Here is a 14,146-nt window from a genome sequence, read left to right as displayed (position 1 = left end):
CTCAAATCAATGGTTCAATGTAGCTTTAGGAAGATTATGCTCCATAACCTGTATTGAATGACAACATGAACAACATCTTCAATTGTAATGAGATGACATGCAGCAAGTTTGGATGCAATTATATGCTTTAACCGTTTGTAAAATCATGGCATTTTCTGTTCTGTATCTATACGAGAAGCCAAATGATGGAATTGGCTAGTGTAAATTTTTATTTAAAAAAAAAAATTATTAGTGTGATTGTCTTCTTGCTTCAAATTGAAGAGCTCTATTGTGAAGTTGTCCATGTCTAGAACTTGCCCATGTAGATTACAGGAAATTTTTCCCTTGATAGCTCATTTCATCTCATCCCATATCTGGATTTCTCCAGACATACATGCATACATACATAATATATATATATATGAATTGGCTAGTGTAAATTTTTATTAAAAAAAAAAAAAATTTACTAATGTAATTGTCTTCTTGCTTCAAATTGAAGAGGGCTATGGTGGAGTTGTCCTTGTCTGGAACTTGTCCATGTGGATTAAAGGGAACTATCCTGGATGGCTCATTTCATCTCAACCCATGTCTGGATCTCTCCATATATACACGCACGCACACACACACACACACACACACACACACTGGTTGTTTAATCCACCAACTTCATGTGGTTTAATTTAGATTCAGCCAATTATAGCTCTCAGGATTCTTTCATGTCCTACTAGTAAAAATAGTTCTCCAGGGAATTATCCCAATTATCAAATTCATCAGGAGGTCCATCTTTATTAAAATCTGAAATCTCCCATTTAATTCCCCAATTAATTGATTATTATGGTTGTGGGGGTTTATGAGAGACAATTGGTCTCGTTTAAAGCTGCAACTTCAGTTTGTTAGCTTATTCAAAGTAGTTGTAATCCATTCCAAAACATTCTGTGCTGCATCCTATCAGTAACAACTTGAATTTTCAAGAAAACTCTGTGGTAGTCTCCATGTTGCTGAATTTTATTTTAATTTACCTTTTTAATTTTTCAATTTTTAATTTTTCATTTTTTAATTTTTAATTTTTTTAATTTTTTTAATTTTTTATGCATGCTGTGTTCTTTGTTCTTTAGGGAACAAAAAGGTTTGGGGTTGTGTGTTAACACTGGGATAAGAGGGTAAATTTTTTGAGATTTTTTTGGTTTCTTCTCTCTCTCTCAAGCTTACAAAATATATTTATACATAGACTCCAGGTCTAAGGAGAGAAAAAGTAAAGAAAGAGGAAGAGTCTGAATATGCAACAAGAAGTGCACAAAGCTCCTTGGTTTGTTTTAAAATTATTACTGGGAAGTAAATTAATTAGGCACAATATACAGGGAGAGAGAAGAAAAGGCTGAATACAGACAAGTTGAGGACCACTTGCGTTGCTGGAACCAGAAGCAAATGAGGCTCTGGGGATTGTTTTCTAGCAACAACCTTGGGAACCCTAACAAATCAGGGGTTGGCAAGTTTAAATTATAAAATGAAAGAATTCCATTTTTAGCAATAATTGGAAGTAGCATAACTTATTCATAACTCATAAGTGGTGCCAAATAGGGTCTTAAAGGTGTCTCTCCTGTTTTTCCCCTTTGTACTTGGGTGGCATCCCCTTGATGCCTCTTTTTATATAATTTTTCTTCACTGATAAAAAAAAAAGGTGTTTACAACATAAACAATGTAAGCAAGCACTTAACACTTTGCGAGTTTCTAGTTGGTAACTTGGTTAATATATATATGATCCTTCATGGCTATTAGATATTTTTGTGCGTTAGTCCTAGTCCTGGTAAATCTGGTGCTATTTTCCCCGGTCATGTCTATTTTTGATATTGGACTTCTATCTGCAGGTGTTTGTGGTGGCTGTGCTCGCACTCTTTCCTCTTGTACCAAGAAATCTTTCAAATAGGGCATATCGACTTTCCTTTATGGGCACTACATGTTCCTCTCTGTATTCTCTGTATTCAATATACGGGGTATCTTTAACATATGGTTTCATTGCCCTTGCAATCCTATACTTATTTGGTTGTGTTGCTGTTACTTTATTTTATTTTTTCCCTTACCAGTAACCAGTTTATATTTTTTCCAGAAACCACGGGCATGGAACTTGCAGGCTGTACAAGCATGGTTTCAGTCAGTAATTGTAGCCAAGGATTTTATCCACTTTATTTACTGCCTGACATTCATCAGTTCGCAGCTTCCGCTAAAATGTTAGCATTTGGTTTCCATTCATGCTGCAAACACCCACCTCCCCCCACAACAAAAATAAAAATGAATATTTTTGTGCTTAAGTATCTATTATGCTGTTTTCCCAACACATTAATTAATACCTTGTTTGCTGATATTGAACTTCATTGCAGTTGCTTTAATTCCTGTTTTATGTCGAGCTGTTGAGCACATTGCCAAGTTCCTCAGGCGTAATTTCAGTCGGTCCTCCTTATATAGGTAGTTGAATTTTAAAATCTTTCTTTAAAATATACAAGGTTGCTAGTTTATTTCTTTTTTTGGGATATATTCCTTGGATGAGATTGAAGTATTTATCTAGTTGAAAATTTGGTTTTTTGGGTAATTGCTTCATTGTTTGGCATTCTCTATTGTCAGTGGTTCAACTAATTTGATATTTCCAATGTAGACTCATTGAGTTTCTATGAAGATTATTCTTAGGGCCTCTTCCTTTAGGACTTTGGTAAAATTAGAGATTTATCTTCAGTCCCCATTTATTTGGGAAGAAAATACTTTTCCTGAATGTTTCCTGTCCTGGAATTATTTTTTTCCCCTGTTTTGAGAACAAATTTTTTTTTTGTTAGAAAATTATTTGCATCCATTTGATAGGAAACAACTCCCTTCACAGTGAAGTTAGTTTTAGTTATGATGTTCAAGTCAATAACAGAGGTTAAATCTGCACCCTTCTGATTTTAATTGCTTAATCAAAAAGAATATTATAACAAACTACTTCTTAGTCTGACCTTTTCCTTCATGATATGTATCATGTCAAAACATTTTTTGAAAAGCTTATCTAGGTTTGTCTTTAGTGTGAGTTGTCCAATTTTATTTTCTTGACATATTAAAATGGTATTACATGTTCTAAATAATTTTTGAAATGTCAACCAAACAATTGATGCTGAAAAATTTCTTGATGATACATACCATTTTTTTTTTAATGATGCTCATATTGAGGCATACCTCTAAATTGCAATCCTTAAAGATGCCTTGTAGATTTTGATGCCAGGTTTATTTTTTGTTGTATTTTGGCAGAATGATGTAGTTTTAGTTTTTAGGGAAGCAAATTACATGTACTTTATTACTAATCATGTACATAGGGGATAAAAGCCCTATACAAGTATGGAAAAACAGGGTAAAAGCAATAGGCAACCATGTCAAAGTGTGTTTACTTTCTTTCTTCAAACTTTTGTCATGACTATACTTGATTCGTATGAAAAAGAAATTTCTATTAAAATTCATATTAATACTGAAACTCCATATTCTAATTTAAATAAAATTCATTTGGGTTGAGCTATAATGCCCAAAGTACAATTTTTTTTTTTTATATCTTAAGGGGCCACTTTTGCTCACAAAATTCCATGTAAATTTGAATTTCCCTGCAATGCTTTTTGCTTTTTTTTTTTTTTTTTTATTAGTGATTTTTTAGAATAAATGAAACCACTAAAAGTCTTATACTAAAAATCAAATTCATTATTTTTTTTTCCTGAGCTGATGCCTCAAGCATCATTTTAGTTGAATTGGGCCTCTATTGCTTTCAGAATATCTATATCAACATTTGATTATCTCTAGAATGCTTTTCTTTTAATTTTATTTCCAGTTAGCATTATATGCCTAGGGTCCTATCCTCTCTGTGTGTGTTTTTGTGTAAGCAGAGGCATAGGTCTTCTCTGGCCTCCAAAATTCCAATCCAATTTTCTGGTAATTTTGGATTAAAAGGATTTTCTTTTTAAAGGCCTGCATATTTTCACCGATTTGATAAGATTTTTTTTTTGTTGAAAAATGGACATGTTTTTATTATTTTAAAAAAATGTGGCCCATAAATTTCCACCAATTATTTATTTTCATTTCAAATTGACCAATTCTATTTATTTTGGAAGCAGAATACTTATCATTTATATATAATAATGCTTTTAAGCTAATTGAAAATTTTAATTATTTGAGATATGTTTTTGTAATCAGCTATTTATTTCATTGTAATATTTGTTCTATAACTGATAGTTAAAAAGATGTTTTTTGATTTTTTTTTTTTTTGGTGGATTGTGATTTTTAAATGTAAATAGGTTTGTGATGTAGGACAAGAAGTAAGACCCAAGGAAGATCCTTGGTGGAAAATAATTAAGGAGAGTTGGGTTAGGAACTGTGGGGTTAAGTTAATAGTGTGGTTTTAGTATTAAACTATTAATTAGTATAGGATTATGTGTATTTGGGGGTTGTTTGTAATATTTGTGTAAAGTAGGGGTACATTTGTAATGCAATGCATTTTTAGCGGTTTATGTGTAATTTCATGTAAAGAGGTTTTCTTATAAATAGTGTATGAAAGCCATGTTGTAGGCAGTTGATGAATGTGAATTGAAGTGAACGTGGGTTCCCCCTGGTATCTCCTCCCTTCCCCTTCTCCCTTCTCTTCTAATTTCTCCATGGCTGCAGAACCTTGATACTGCCCCTCCATCATTTGGTATCAGAACCCAACCATGATCTCTTTCTTCCATTTCAATTCCCCCATCTTTTCTTTTCATTCTTCATCTTCCCTCCTTTATCTCTTTTTCCTTTCCCCCACTTTTCTGCCACTTTATCTCCCTCTGCTGCAACTTCCTTCCTTCTCCTCCTCTGTTCTGTAACTTCTCCCTCCCACCCTGCTGCTGCATCTTCTCCTCCTCCTCTTCTTTTTTCCTTCTCTCCTTTGTTCTGTAACTTCTGCTCCCTCTCTGCTTCTGCTTTTTCTTTCTTCTCTTCTTGTTCTCTGTTTTTCTGTTCTGATCTCCTGCTCTGTCCTAATCCTTTGCTGCCCAGCAGCCTTCTGCCCTCTTGCTTCTTCTCTGTTTCTCTTTTCCTTCTTCTTCTTCTTCTTCTTTTCTCCCATGATTCTCTCAACTCTTTCTCATTTCTGAATTCTGTGGACGTCTCTTGGCAGTTTCTGTCCAGCAACTCCTCCAACTTCTCGTCTTCTTCTTTTCTCTCCCATAACTCTCTCAACTCACACTCATTTCTGAATTATGTGGCCATCTCTTGGCAGTTTCTGTTCAGCTACTCCTCCAACCTCCCATCTTCTTCTCTCCTTCAGTTTTTTAATTCTCTCTCTCTGAAGTTCGGTTTCTGAACTTCTCAGAAAATTCCATCCATGTCCCCATTTCTTCAAACACCACTTTCCAGCCACCATCCTGCAACACCACCCACACCATCAAAGACAGAACAGCCTGACGCCCCTTCCCTTATAATTTCATTGCCTTCCGATCACTGGAACAGGCTCACATGCTGGCGACCTACGACTGGGAAACTTCCACTGTTTTCTGCAATTTCCAGTCTCACAAAAAATTACTTCAGCCTTGAGATTTTGGATTTTCTCCACGATATTTTAACCTGCAAGGAGATATTTTGTTGTCGACACAACATATTGCAAGCAAGCATGCAGGACAATCAATATGAAAGGTGTATTGAAGATTGTTTTTGAGATATTGGGAGTAAGGCTTGTGGGAAATTGTGTTAAAGGGTTGTGATATATAGCTGCAGCATGTATATGCATAAATTCAGCAACATGGTGACAAATTATAGGCCAAAGAAATGCCATTTATCAAACCTTGGGCACAATTTCAAGCTCTTCAACACCTTTCTCAAGTGTGGAGAAAAGGTTTGCAAAATCATCATTGATGGAAAATGCCCAATGAATGTGGTTTCCATAAATGGAGTCATTTGTACGCAGCTTCTTCCAGAACCTCACCCAAAGCCTTACGTGATACCTTGGGTTGATAACTCTGTTGTACATGTTTATGAAAGATGTTTGGTTCCCATCCAAATGGGTGAATATTTGGCTAATATTTGGCCATGTACTCCTTGGTTCTCCTTGGTTGTATGATTTAGGTGTGACTGAAGGACATGAGAACATATATGTTTTTCATTATAATGGGAAGAAAATTGTTTGGAAATCTGCTCTATCAATGAACCAAGACAAAGAATCAGTCATAATTACTCAACTTGAAGACAATACAAGGAAGGAAATGAATGTGTTTGAAGACATCTAAAGTCCTTAAGACATTCCAATTGTTGAGTTTGTCATTCCCAATGTGCTTATTGATGCTTACTCTCAATTAAAGTCTATGATGCTGCCAAAGGATTGTGGTTTCTTGTATCACTCAAACGCTGGCTTTCAAGGAATCCAAGTTTGCTTCTCCCTTTTGATCCTCCAACATGTCAATATTCAAGGCCAGATTTTTTCTAACTTGGGGAGAGTAGTTGATGTAGGACAAGAAGTAATATTTAAGGAAGATACTTGCTCGAAAATAATTAAGAAGAGTTGGGTTAAGGAATTGTGGGGTTAAGTTAGTAGTTTATTATGTGTGTTTAGTATTAATTAGTATAGGGTTATGTGTATTTGGGGGTTGTTTGTAATATTTGTGTAAAGTAGGGGTACATTTGTTATGTAATGTAGTTTTAGGGGTTTATGTGTAATTTCATGTAAAGAGACTTTCTTATAAATAGTGTATGAAAGCCATGTTGTAGGCAGCTGTTGATGAATGTGAATTGAAGTGAATGTGAGTACCCCCCCGGTATCTCCTCTTTCCTCCCTTCCCCGTCCTCTTCTAATTTCTCCATGGCTGCAGAACCTTGATGCTGCCCCTGCATCATTGACTTACAATATCTTGTGCATAAAGCATGATATACAAATTCATAGTTAAAGATTGTATGAATGAATGTTTTAAAAGGCTCAATCAAGGCTTGCATCAAGGCATGGCATGCCTAAAACACCTTGAGGCTCAATCTACATACCAAATTCCAAAAAGGTTAACACTTTAAAAGCTGAGGCTTGTGCATTTGTACAAAAGGCACGCTTTTTGTGCTGCTTTAGTTGAGGCTTATGTATTTTGTGTTTGTGATTCTCAAGTTAGATTTGGTTAGAAAATTTTGACTCCATGTTTATATAAAAGGAATGTCATAAATGAGTTGATCTCTTGAACCTCATCCTTTCCATAATAATCAAGAGTTGTGTCTTAGATGTTGAAAATAATTTGGACTTGGTAATGTTAAAGCTATCTCGTGTCATGATTTATGTATTGAATTCAAGTTAGCAATTTTTGAATGGCCAAAAAATAGTTTGCAAATTATATTGATTTGTTTTACATTAAATCTGTGATTTTCTTAAATTTTTCTTAAATTTCAAAATATATGCAATTTATTTACATATTTTGATCTAAAATGAAATTCTCTAAAGGCTTATTCCTCAATTCTTTAAGGCTAACACCTCGCCCTTAAGGGTTAAGGTGCATTGCCTTTGCCTTCCCCTTTTAAAACATTATGAATGCTTAGTATTAGTCATGAATTATATAAAACTGCGTCTGAACTTTGTAAGTTTAATGCTTATGTGAAATGTCTAAAAAATAAGGAGATATCAGAATTTTGGTAGCCGGTAACTGATTGGCCCAGACACCTTTTTTTTTTTTTTCGAGAAATGATCCCGTAATTAGTAAACCCTACCTAGGTTTGATACAAAAATCCTGTGCATAGTACGGGCTGTGATTTGATCGGGAATAGTGTGGCTGGATGGTACCACCTCTATTAAATGATGTTACTTCTTACAGTTATAGTTCAATTAATCCTCAAGGATCTAGAATCCAATTACTCTCCTGTGATATCTGTCTCCCATTATATTATTTTTCAGCATATAATATAGACTTCATGTTTGCTTACCAGCTTTCTCTTGTCAATACTGAAAAAGTTCCATGCTTGTAAAAAAATTTGTGGAACAGGAAGTACTTGGAAGAGCCTTGTGTGTGGGTGGAGTCAAATGCTACTACTCTCAGCATACTGTCTTCACATTCTGAGATTGGGCTTGGCTTACTTCTAATTGTCTCCCTGTTTTCGTGAGTTGCTTAATCTTATTAGCTGCTCTTTTGGGACCTTTTGTGTTTCACCATCAAATTTTACTCATACTTCCCCCTAAAAGTCTAAAATGTGCATGCAGGTGGCAACGCAACATAATACAGACATTCATGTATTGGCAGGTTCGTTTTATTTCTTGTTATAGTCGAAGAATGAATGTTCTTGCTTCAGCTTCACCTTTTCCCCCCTTTTTTTTCTTCTTTTTTTTCCCCCCACACTATGTGGAGAAATTTTTTTTTTAAATGGTGTGACCAATTTCAAATTGGAAGCAGAAAGGAGAGAAGAAGTGTTACAATTTTGAAATAAGTGGTTATTCACTGAAGAAAATACAGCACTTCTGCAAGAAAAGAAGGGGAGAAGAAGAGAGTCAAGAGGTGGGAGGCAGCTGTAGACAGTCTTGGAGAGATACATACCACTCCAGATCTGCACTTTATATATATTAGTAATAAAAAGATTTGGAGGACAAGAACACACCACTCACACCATGTAATTATTAAAATAATATATTCCCTTCTAATGATCCCCCTTAAGATGGAGGCATATAAATATCACATTACCCCAGCTTGTTACAACAAGTAGGCAGGGTGTATATAATATCTGATCCACAAATTTATTAAATGGAGTCGCAACCTTCTTCAACATAACATCCTTAACAAAATAACAGTCAACTTCAATGTGCTTTGTCATCTCATAAAACACTGGGTTGCTAGCAATTTGATAGCAGCTTGATTGTCACAAAACATACCTGTAGGCATTGTTATTTAGAAGCGCATTTGTGACGTAAGAGATTTCAATGGCACAGAGGCACCTACAGTATACACCATAGCTCGGTATTCTATTTTGGCACTTGATCTTGCTAGGTTAGTTGGTTTCTTGCTATGATAGGTCATAAAATTACCATTTAAAAATAGTAAACCTTTGATCTTCGACAAAGCCAGCCTATTCTGCGTTAGAATATATTGCAATCTCACAGTTTCTATTACATTTGTGTGTCAAACCTTTTCTGGGAGAGCTTTTGAGATACCTAAAAATCTTACAAATAATGTCCAAGTTTGGCTGCTTGGGATTTTTCACAAACTATCTCACCACCTTTACAACAAAATGACGGGTGAGGTCTTATGACTGGCAAGTAGATCAACTTGCCAAATTATTGTCTATATCGACATTTATGTTCATAGGCTGATCCAACATCTCTATCCAACTTCATATTTGGTATGCATAGGAGTATTTTTAATAGAAGTGATCTGTAGGGGTATTAACTGGTTTAGCTCCCAAAATACTACTCTCATTTAGTAAGTCTCAAGGTATATTTTCGTCGAGACAGGTTCAGTTCTTTCTTATCAACATACAATCTCAACACCAAGAAAGTGAAGCATCTTAGTCCTTGATTCAAATTTTTTCTTGAAGCTACAACTTGACATGCAATCCCACTCCAGCGATTGCTAGTGATGATAGTACTGTAAGTACCACGTGCGTCTCTTTCTTACCAATCATTGTAGCAGTAGATAAAACCAAATGTAAAAACCACTGTACTAAGTTTGTCAAACCAAGCTTGTGGAGAATGCTTAATACCATAAATATCATCATGCCCTACATACCTTAACACCCCCCTCACCTGAGCAACATACCAGGAGGCTACCATAAATCTCAATACCAGATGGCATTCTTCACATCTAGCTAGTATCAGGTCCAATCAAAATTAACTGTCAACTGAATACATGAGTAGAATTTTGTTAAGCAATAGGAGTAGTCTCAAAACAATCAATATCATATGTTTGGACGTACCCCTTGGCAACCAATTAGCCTTAAGCCATTCGATACAGCCACTGTGAAGATATTTATTGTTGTGAGACCCAATGATACCTAACCAACTCCTTTCTAGGAGGAAGATCCACTTATTTCCTTGTCCCTTGACTAGTCTATCCCACTTCTACATCTGTTTCATGCGCCCAACCATGTTAGCAAATGCTTTAACATGCGAGGAAGGAATGGAATAGAGGAAGGCAAAAGAACATGAAATAATAAAAAATTGAAGAAGTTAAACATAATGAACAATATGATAAGAAACCAAGGACTGCTGAGTACAAGTTTTGGTACCTTTTCAGTGAGCAATTGGAAAATACAAGTCATGTTGGGAAGGATCTGCGAGGCCAAAAGTTGAGGTAATTAAGGTTGGAAGAGGTGGTTGCAAGGTCGTAGTAATATCTGTGTCTGCTTTCCAACATTCATAAACCTTCAAATTGTACCTTTGGTTTAGTAACTAGACAACATTGATGGACTCAATAGAGATTCATCTAACGAAGACCCAGCATTGCAAAAATAAAGCATCCCCTCAAAAAACGGTGACATCAGCTATGTGAATGTGGGGATCATAACATCTAAGATTCATTTAATAGCACAAGGAGAGAACCTCTCCTTGTTCAGTATCTTTAACATAAGCTAAGCATATGCACTCAATGCACAAGCCACAACAAACATGGATATTTTTGGGTACACTACAAAGAAGGAATTCATCTTCTTAGAGGAGAGTATTACAACAAAAGGTTTTCAGAACATATGCACATGAAGGGGTAGAAAATGTGATGTGTCAAGTAAATGGCTATTTTTCCGTTCAACCATTCCATTCTGCTAAGGCGTATGTACACAATATTTTATGAATGGCCTTTTGGCCAGGCAAAAAGATCGAAGCTCATTTTTTGAAAAAATAGAGCGCATTGGCAGATTGAAAATTTTGAATGCCAATGCCAAACTAAGTTTTTATTTCCTATTAGAATTGAGTGAATACATCAAGAAATTCATTTGATTCTTAGCAAATAAATCCCATTAATGTGTGAAATATCATTTACAAAAGATGCAAAATATTGATTAGTCAAAATCTTAACTCTAAATGGACTCCAAATATGTGAATGATTAAGAGAAAACAATGATTTACTACGAAACTCATCTCTAAAAATGGAAGAGAATTCTTAATGTGCTTTCCTGATTGACACGTTGAACATAAAACGAGAAATAGACGTAATTGACACAGATGAGCATGCTACAGCTCCAGAGAAACACTATTGAGTAGAAATTGAAAAAGTTTTACCAGAACTGGATGTACCATGCAACAGTCAGTCAGAAGTTCTGGAGAGATGCATACAGCTCCAGGTCTTCGCTCTTTGTATATTAATAATTAAAATGAGGGACAAGAATACCCCCACTTACGCTACCTAATTTCTAAAATAAATTCCCCTTCTAGCTGGAAGTATTTGGCTATTTATTCTTGTTTGTTGATTTTTGGGGCCCTTTTTTTGCCATTTGGTTTGGGAGAAAGGGGATAGGGAAAGTTTAGGGCCTATATGTGGAAAGTAAGTTTTGATATGCAAGACCTAGGGCAGTGGAATCTCTCTGGCTGGAATGGGTTTCAGAGTTAACCTGATTTAGATTCAGGCTTGAATTGCTTTACATCCTGAACTGTCTTCGTACTGCATGCTTGTCTATGGCTTTTATGTTATTTTTTTATTTTACAAACTTAGCATACTACTATGATCAAACAATAGATGTAAATATGACTTTTTTTTTGGCACAACTAAATCTGCCCCATGTTGGGGTTTTGGTGTTTTTTTGTGTTGTTTAGATCTTCTGTTCTTTCATTGTCCATGATTTTGTTAATTATTTTTAAAGGACAAGGTACTTCTTTCAATATTTTTGGTACTTTTGCACATTATTTTATATTTCATGAAGTTTAGACTTATGGAGTCAACTCTTTCAGGCTTTTTTTCTGCAGACTGTAGATCCATATGGTTGATTTTTAAGTTTACCAACACAAAATTGTTAGGGCTGTCAATATACTTACCGCATGTTTGGGAGCTTGGAACTCAGGCCTTGAATTTGGATAAATATAATACAAAAATGCTGAGTTTAATCCAAATCCATGCAAATCAAAATATGGGGCCAATCCATGCTCTCAAACACAACCTTACTATATTTGCTGTTATTTGAATTAGAAGGCTTTTCAAAAAATGAACAAAGGAGAAGGATGCAAAATTTTATGATGATAACATGGCAACGGAAAGCCTCTTGGATAATCTTTTACAATACAGCATTTTTCAAAACTCTTCCAATCAAATATGGGAGTCCCATCCCATGGAAGCAATAACAGAAGAATTGTGATCTTGTAAAAATCAGATATTGCAGTGTTCTCCTTTTTGGTTTTCCAATTTCAAAATTACTAAAGCCCACATTCTTTCCCTGCATTAAGTGCATTTATTTTTTATAGGACTAGGAGTAAGAAAAGAGAAAAGAAACTTATATAAGAGGAGAAGGGCAGGGAGAAGAAATAATTTCTTTCATTTCTTTGGCTAAAGACACAAAAGCATTATTTACAATATCCCCTGCGAGGCACTGTTTTTGAGAAGTTTCCTCTCTCCACTTCTCTCTATTTGTCCCTGATTTAGGGGAGAAACAAAATGGCCATTTTCTTTAATTTTTTCTTTTGCATTTTTCTCTTCTATCTGTCCTAGGTGAACCAAATGAGGGAAGTGAAGAGAGATCCGTTTCTTTTCTTCTCTCCTCTCCATTTCTTTCCATCTGAAGGGAGCATGAAATTCTGTATTTTCATGGAATTTCTTGGTTCGCAAAGCCCACCAATCCAGATTCTCATGCTTCTCATGTGTATTGTTAGTCTCTGTTTCTTTTTTTTTTTTCTCTCTCCAGTTCATTGGAGGCTTAATGCACATAGGCCGTACTACAGAAGGTAGCCCCTGTCCCATCAACCCTCTATCCTTTCCCACCTTCTCCTAGATTCGAACCTTATTCCTCTAAATGGACATCCCAAACTAAGGATGTCCACTTGGGAACATTCTATGCACATTCTGCATACTCATGGACGCTGTGTGTACTAGAGCTGACATTGACCTGGATGTGAGTTGACTCTAACCTGTTTATATATATATATATGTATATTATATTATTGCTAGTGTTTTTGTAATTTAAATTTTGTCGGAACATTTTCTGCAATTGGTTGTGAGCTGTAACCAAAGGAGTGGCCTACTTGCATCTTTTCTATAATTTCTTGTGTTCTAACGGGAACTCATAAAAAGAGTCAACAAAGAAAAAGAATCAAGTGATTAAAAAAAATGATGGATGGAAAAAATATTGTCTGGTTAATTATGCCATTCTCCTCAAACTTTTCTGCAGTTAACTTTCTTGGTTACATCTCAAAGTTTTATTTTGTAATTAATTTTCTTGCGTACAGCTACTAAAGCTCATGTATCATGCTCCTGTGACTGCTGGCTATCATCAAAGTGTGTGGGCCAAGGTTGGGAGGGCTGTTAACCCGCTTCTGTACCGTTATGCCCCATTCTTGAACACTCCAATTTCAGCAGTTCAGAGATGGTGGCTCCGGTGAAAGCCAAAAGAGTAGGAAGAGGTGGAACAAGAAATTTAACAGCATTGAAGATTTCACTTCCAGTGTTCCAGGGCTCTTCCCCCCTACCTTTTCCCCATCCACGCACTAAGAATGGAGTAAAGGATTGTCTTCCCTTTGCGTTTTAAGTCGCATAGATGTTTGAACATTCTAATATATAAACATTTAATCTGTTGGTGTGCCACATTGTTCAACCGTGGATCTTATAGACTTTAGTTTTGATCTTGCAATCTCATCCTCTCTCCAAAGCTTCTTCATGTTGGGTTTAGTACTTCATTTTGGGCTGGTATGCATAATCTCTTTGATAATATGTCAGCACAATTGAGCGAGTGGCAGCCATCTATGCCTTTCTTCCATGTGTAATAGCTGATTTTTAAAAGTGAAGTGGGAACAGTATTTCACCCGAGCTTAAAGAAAAGTGAAGTAGAAACACTATTTTCTCTCAGCTTGAAGTAGTGTTAGATACTTTTATGCGTTAAACAAAGTACTTGCCAAATATACAATTGACGAGGCAACAACGGCATTCATTTTCCATCACACTTCCATATGCATATTGTTACAGAAATTTGATTCTAGCCATTGATGTGTTGGATCAACTGAGAGGCATTTGGTAGGAAAATGGATGTTGAAACCAAATTCCAACTCGTTTAT

The 14,146-nt window shown here is 35.6% G+C and overlaps 1 protein-coding gene across 1 annotated transcript in view; it reads left to right on the top strand.

The window, feature by feature from the left end:
* LOC131159757 (uncharacterized) overlaps positions 1–13,940 on the top strand; it is a 63,189-nt gene extending 49,249 nt beyond the window's left edge. The window contains exons 4-9 of the mRNA XM_058114915.1: positions 1,845–1,970; positions 2,084–2,204; positions 2,355–2,439; positions 7,956–8,069; positions 8,171–8,210; positions 13,325–13,940. Coding sequence (XP_057970898.1) covers positions 1,845–1,970; positions 2,084–2,204; positions 2,355–2,439; positions 7,956–8,069; positions 8,171–8,210; positions 13,325–13,477 — 639 coding nt within the window. The 3' untranslated portion in view covers positions 13,478–13,940. The remainder of the gene's footprint in view (positions 1–1,844; positions 1,971–2,083; positions 2,205–2,354; positions 2,440–7,955; positions 8,070–8,170; positions 8,211–13,324) is intronic.
* Positions 13,941–14,146: the final 206 nt, after the last annotated feature.

Source organism: Malania oleifera, chromosome 1 (assembly GCF_029873635.1).
Source record: "Malania oleifera isolate guangnan ecotype guangnan chromosome 1, ASM2987363v1, whole genome shotgun sequence".
In the NCBI taxonomy this organism is placed as follows: Eukaryota; Viridiplantae; Streptophyta; class Magnoliopsida; order Santalales; family Ximeniaceae; genus Malania; species Malania oleifera.
The sequence above is the reverse complement of the archived record's forward strand: the minus strand, read 5'-3'. Positions and strand labels throughout refer to the sequence as shown.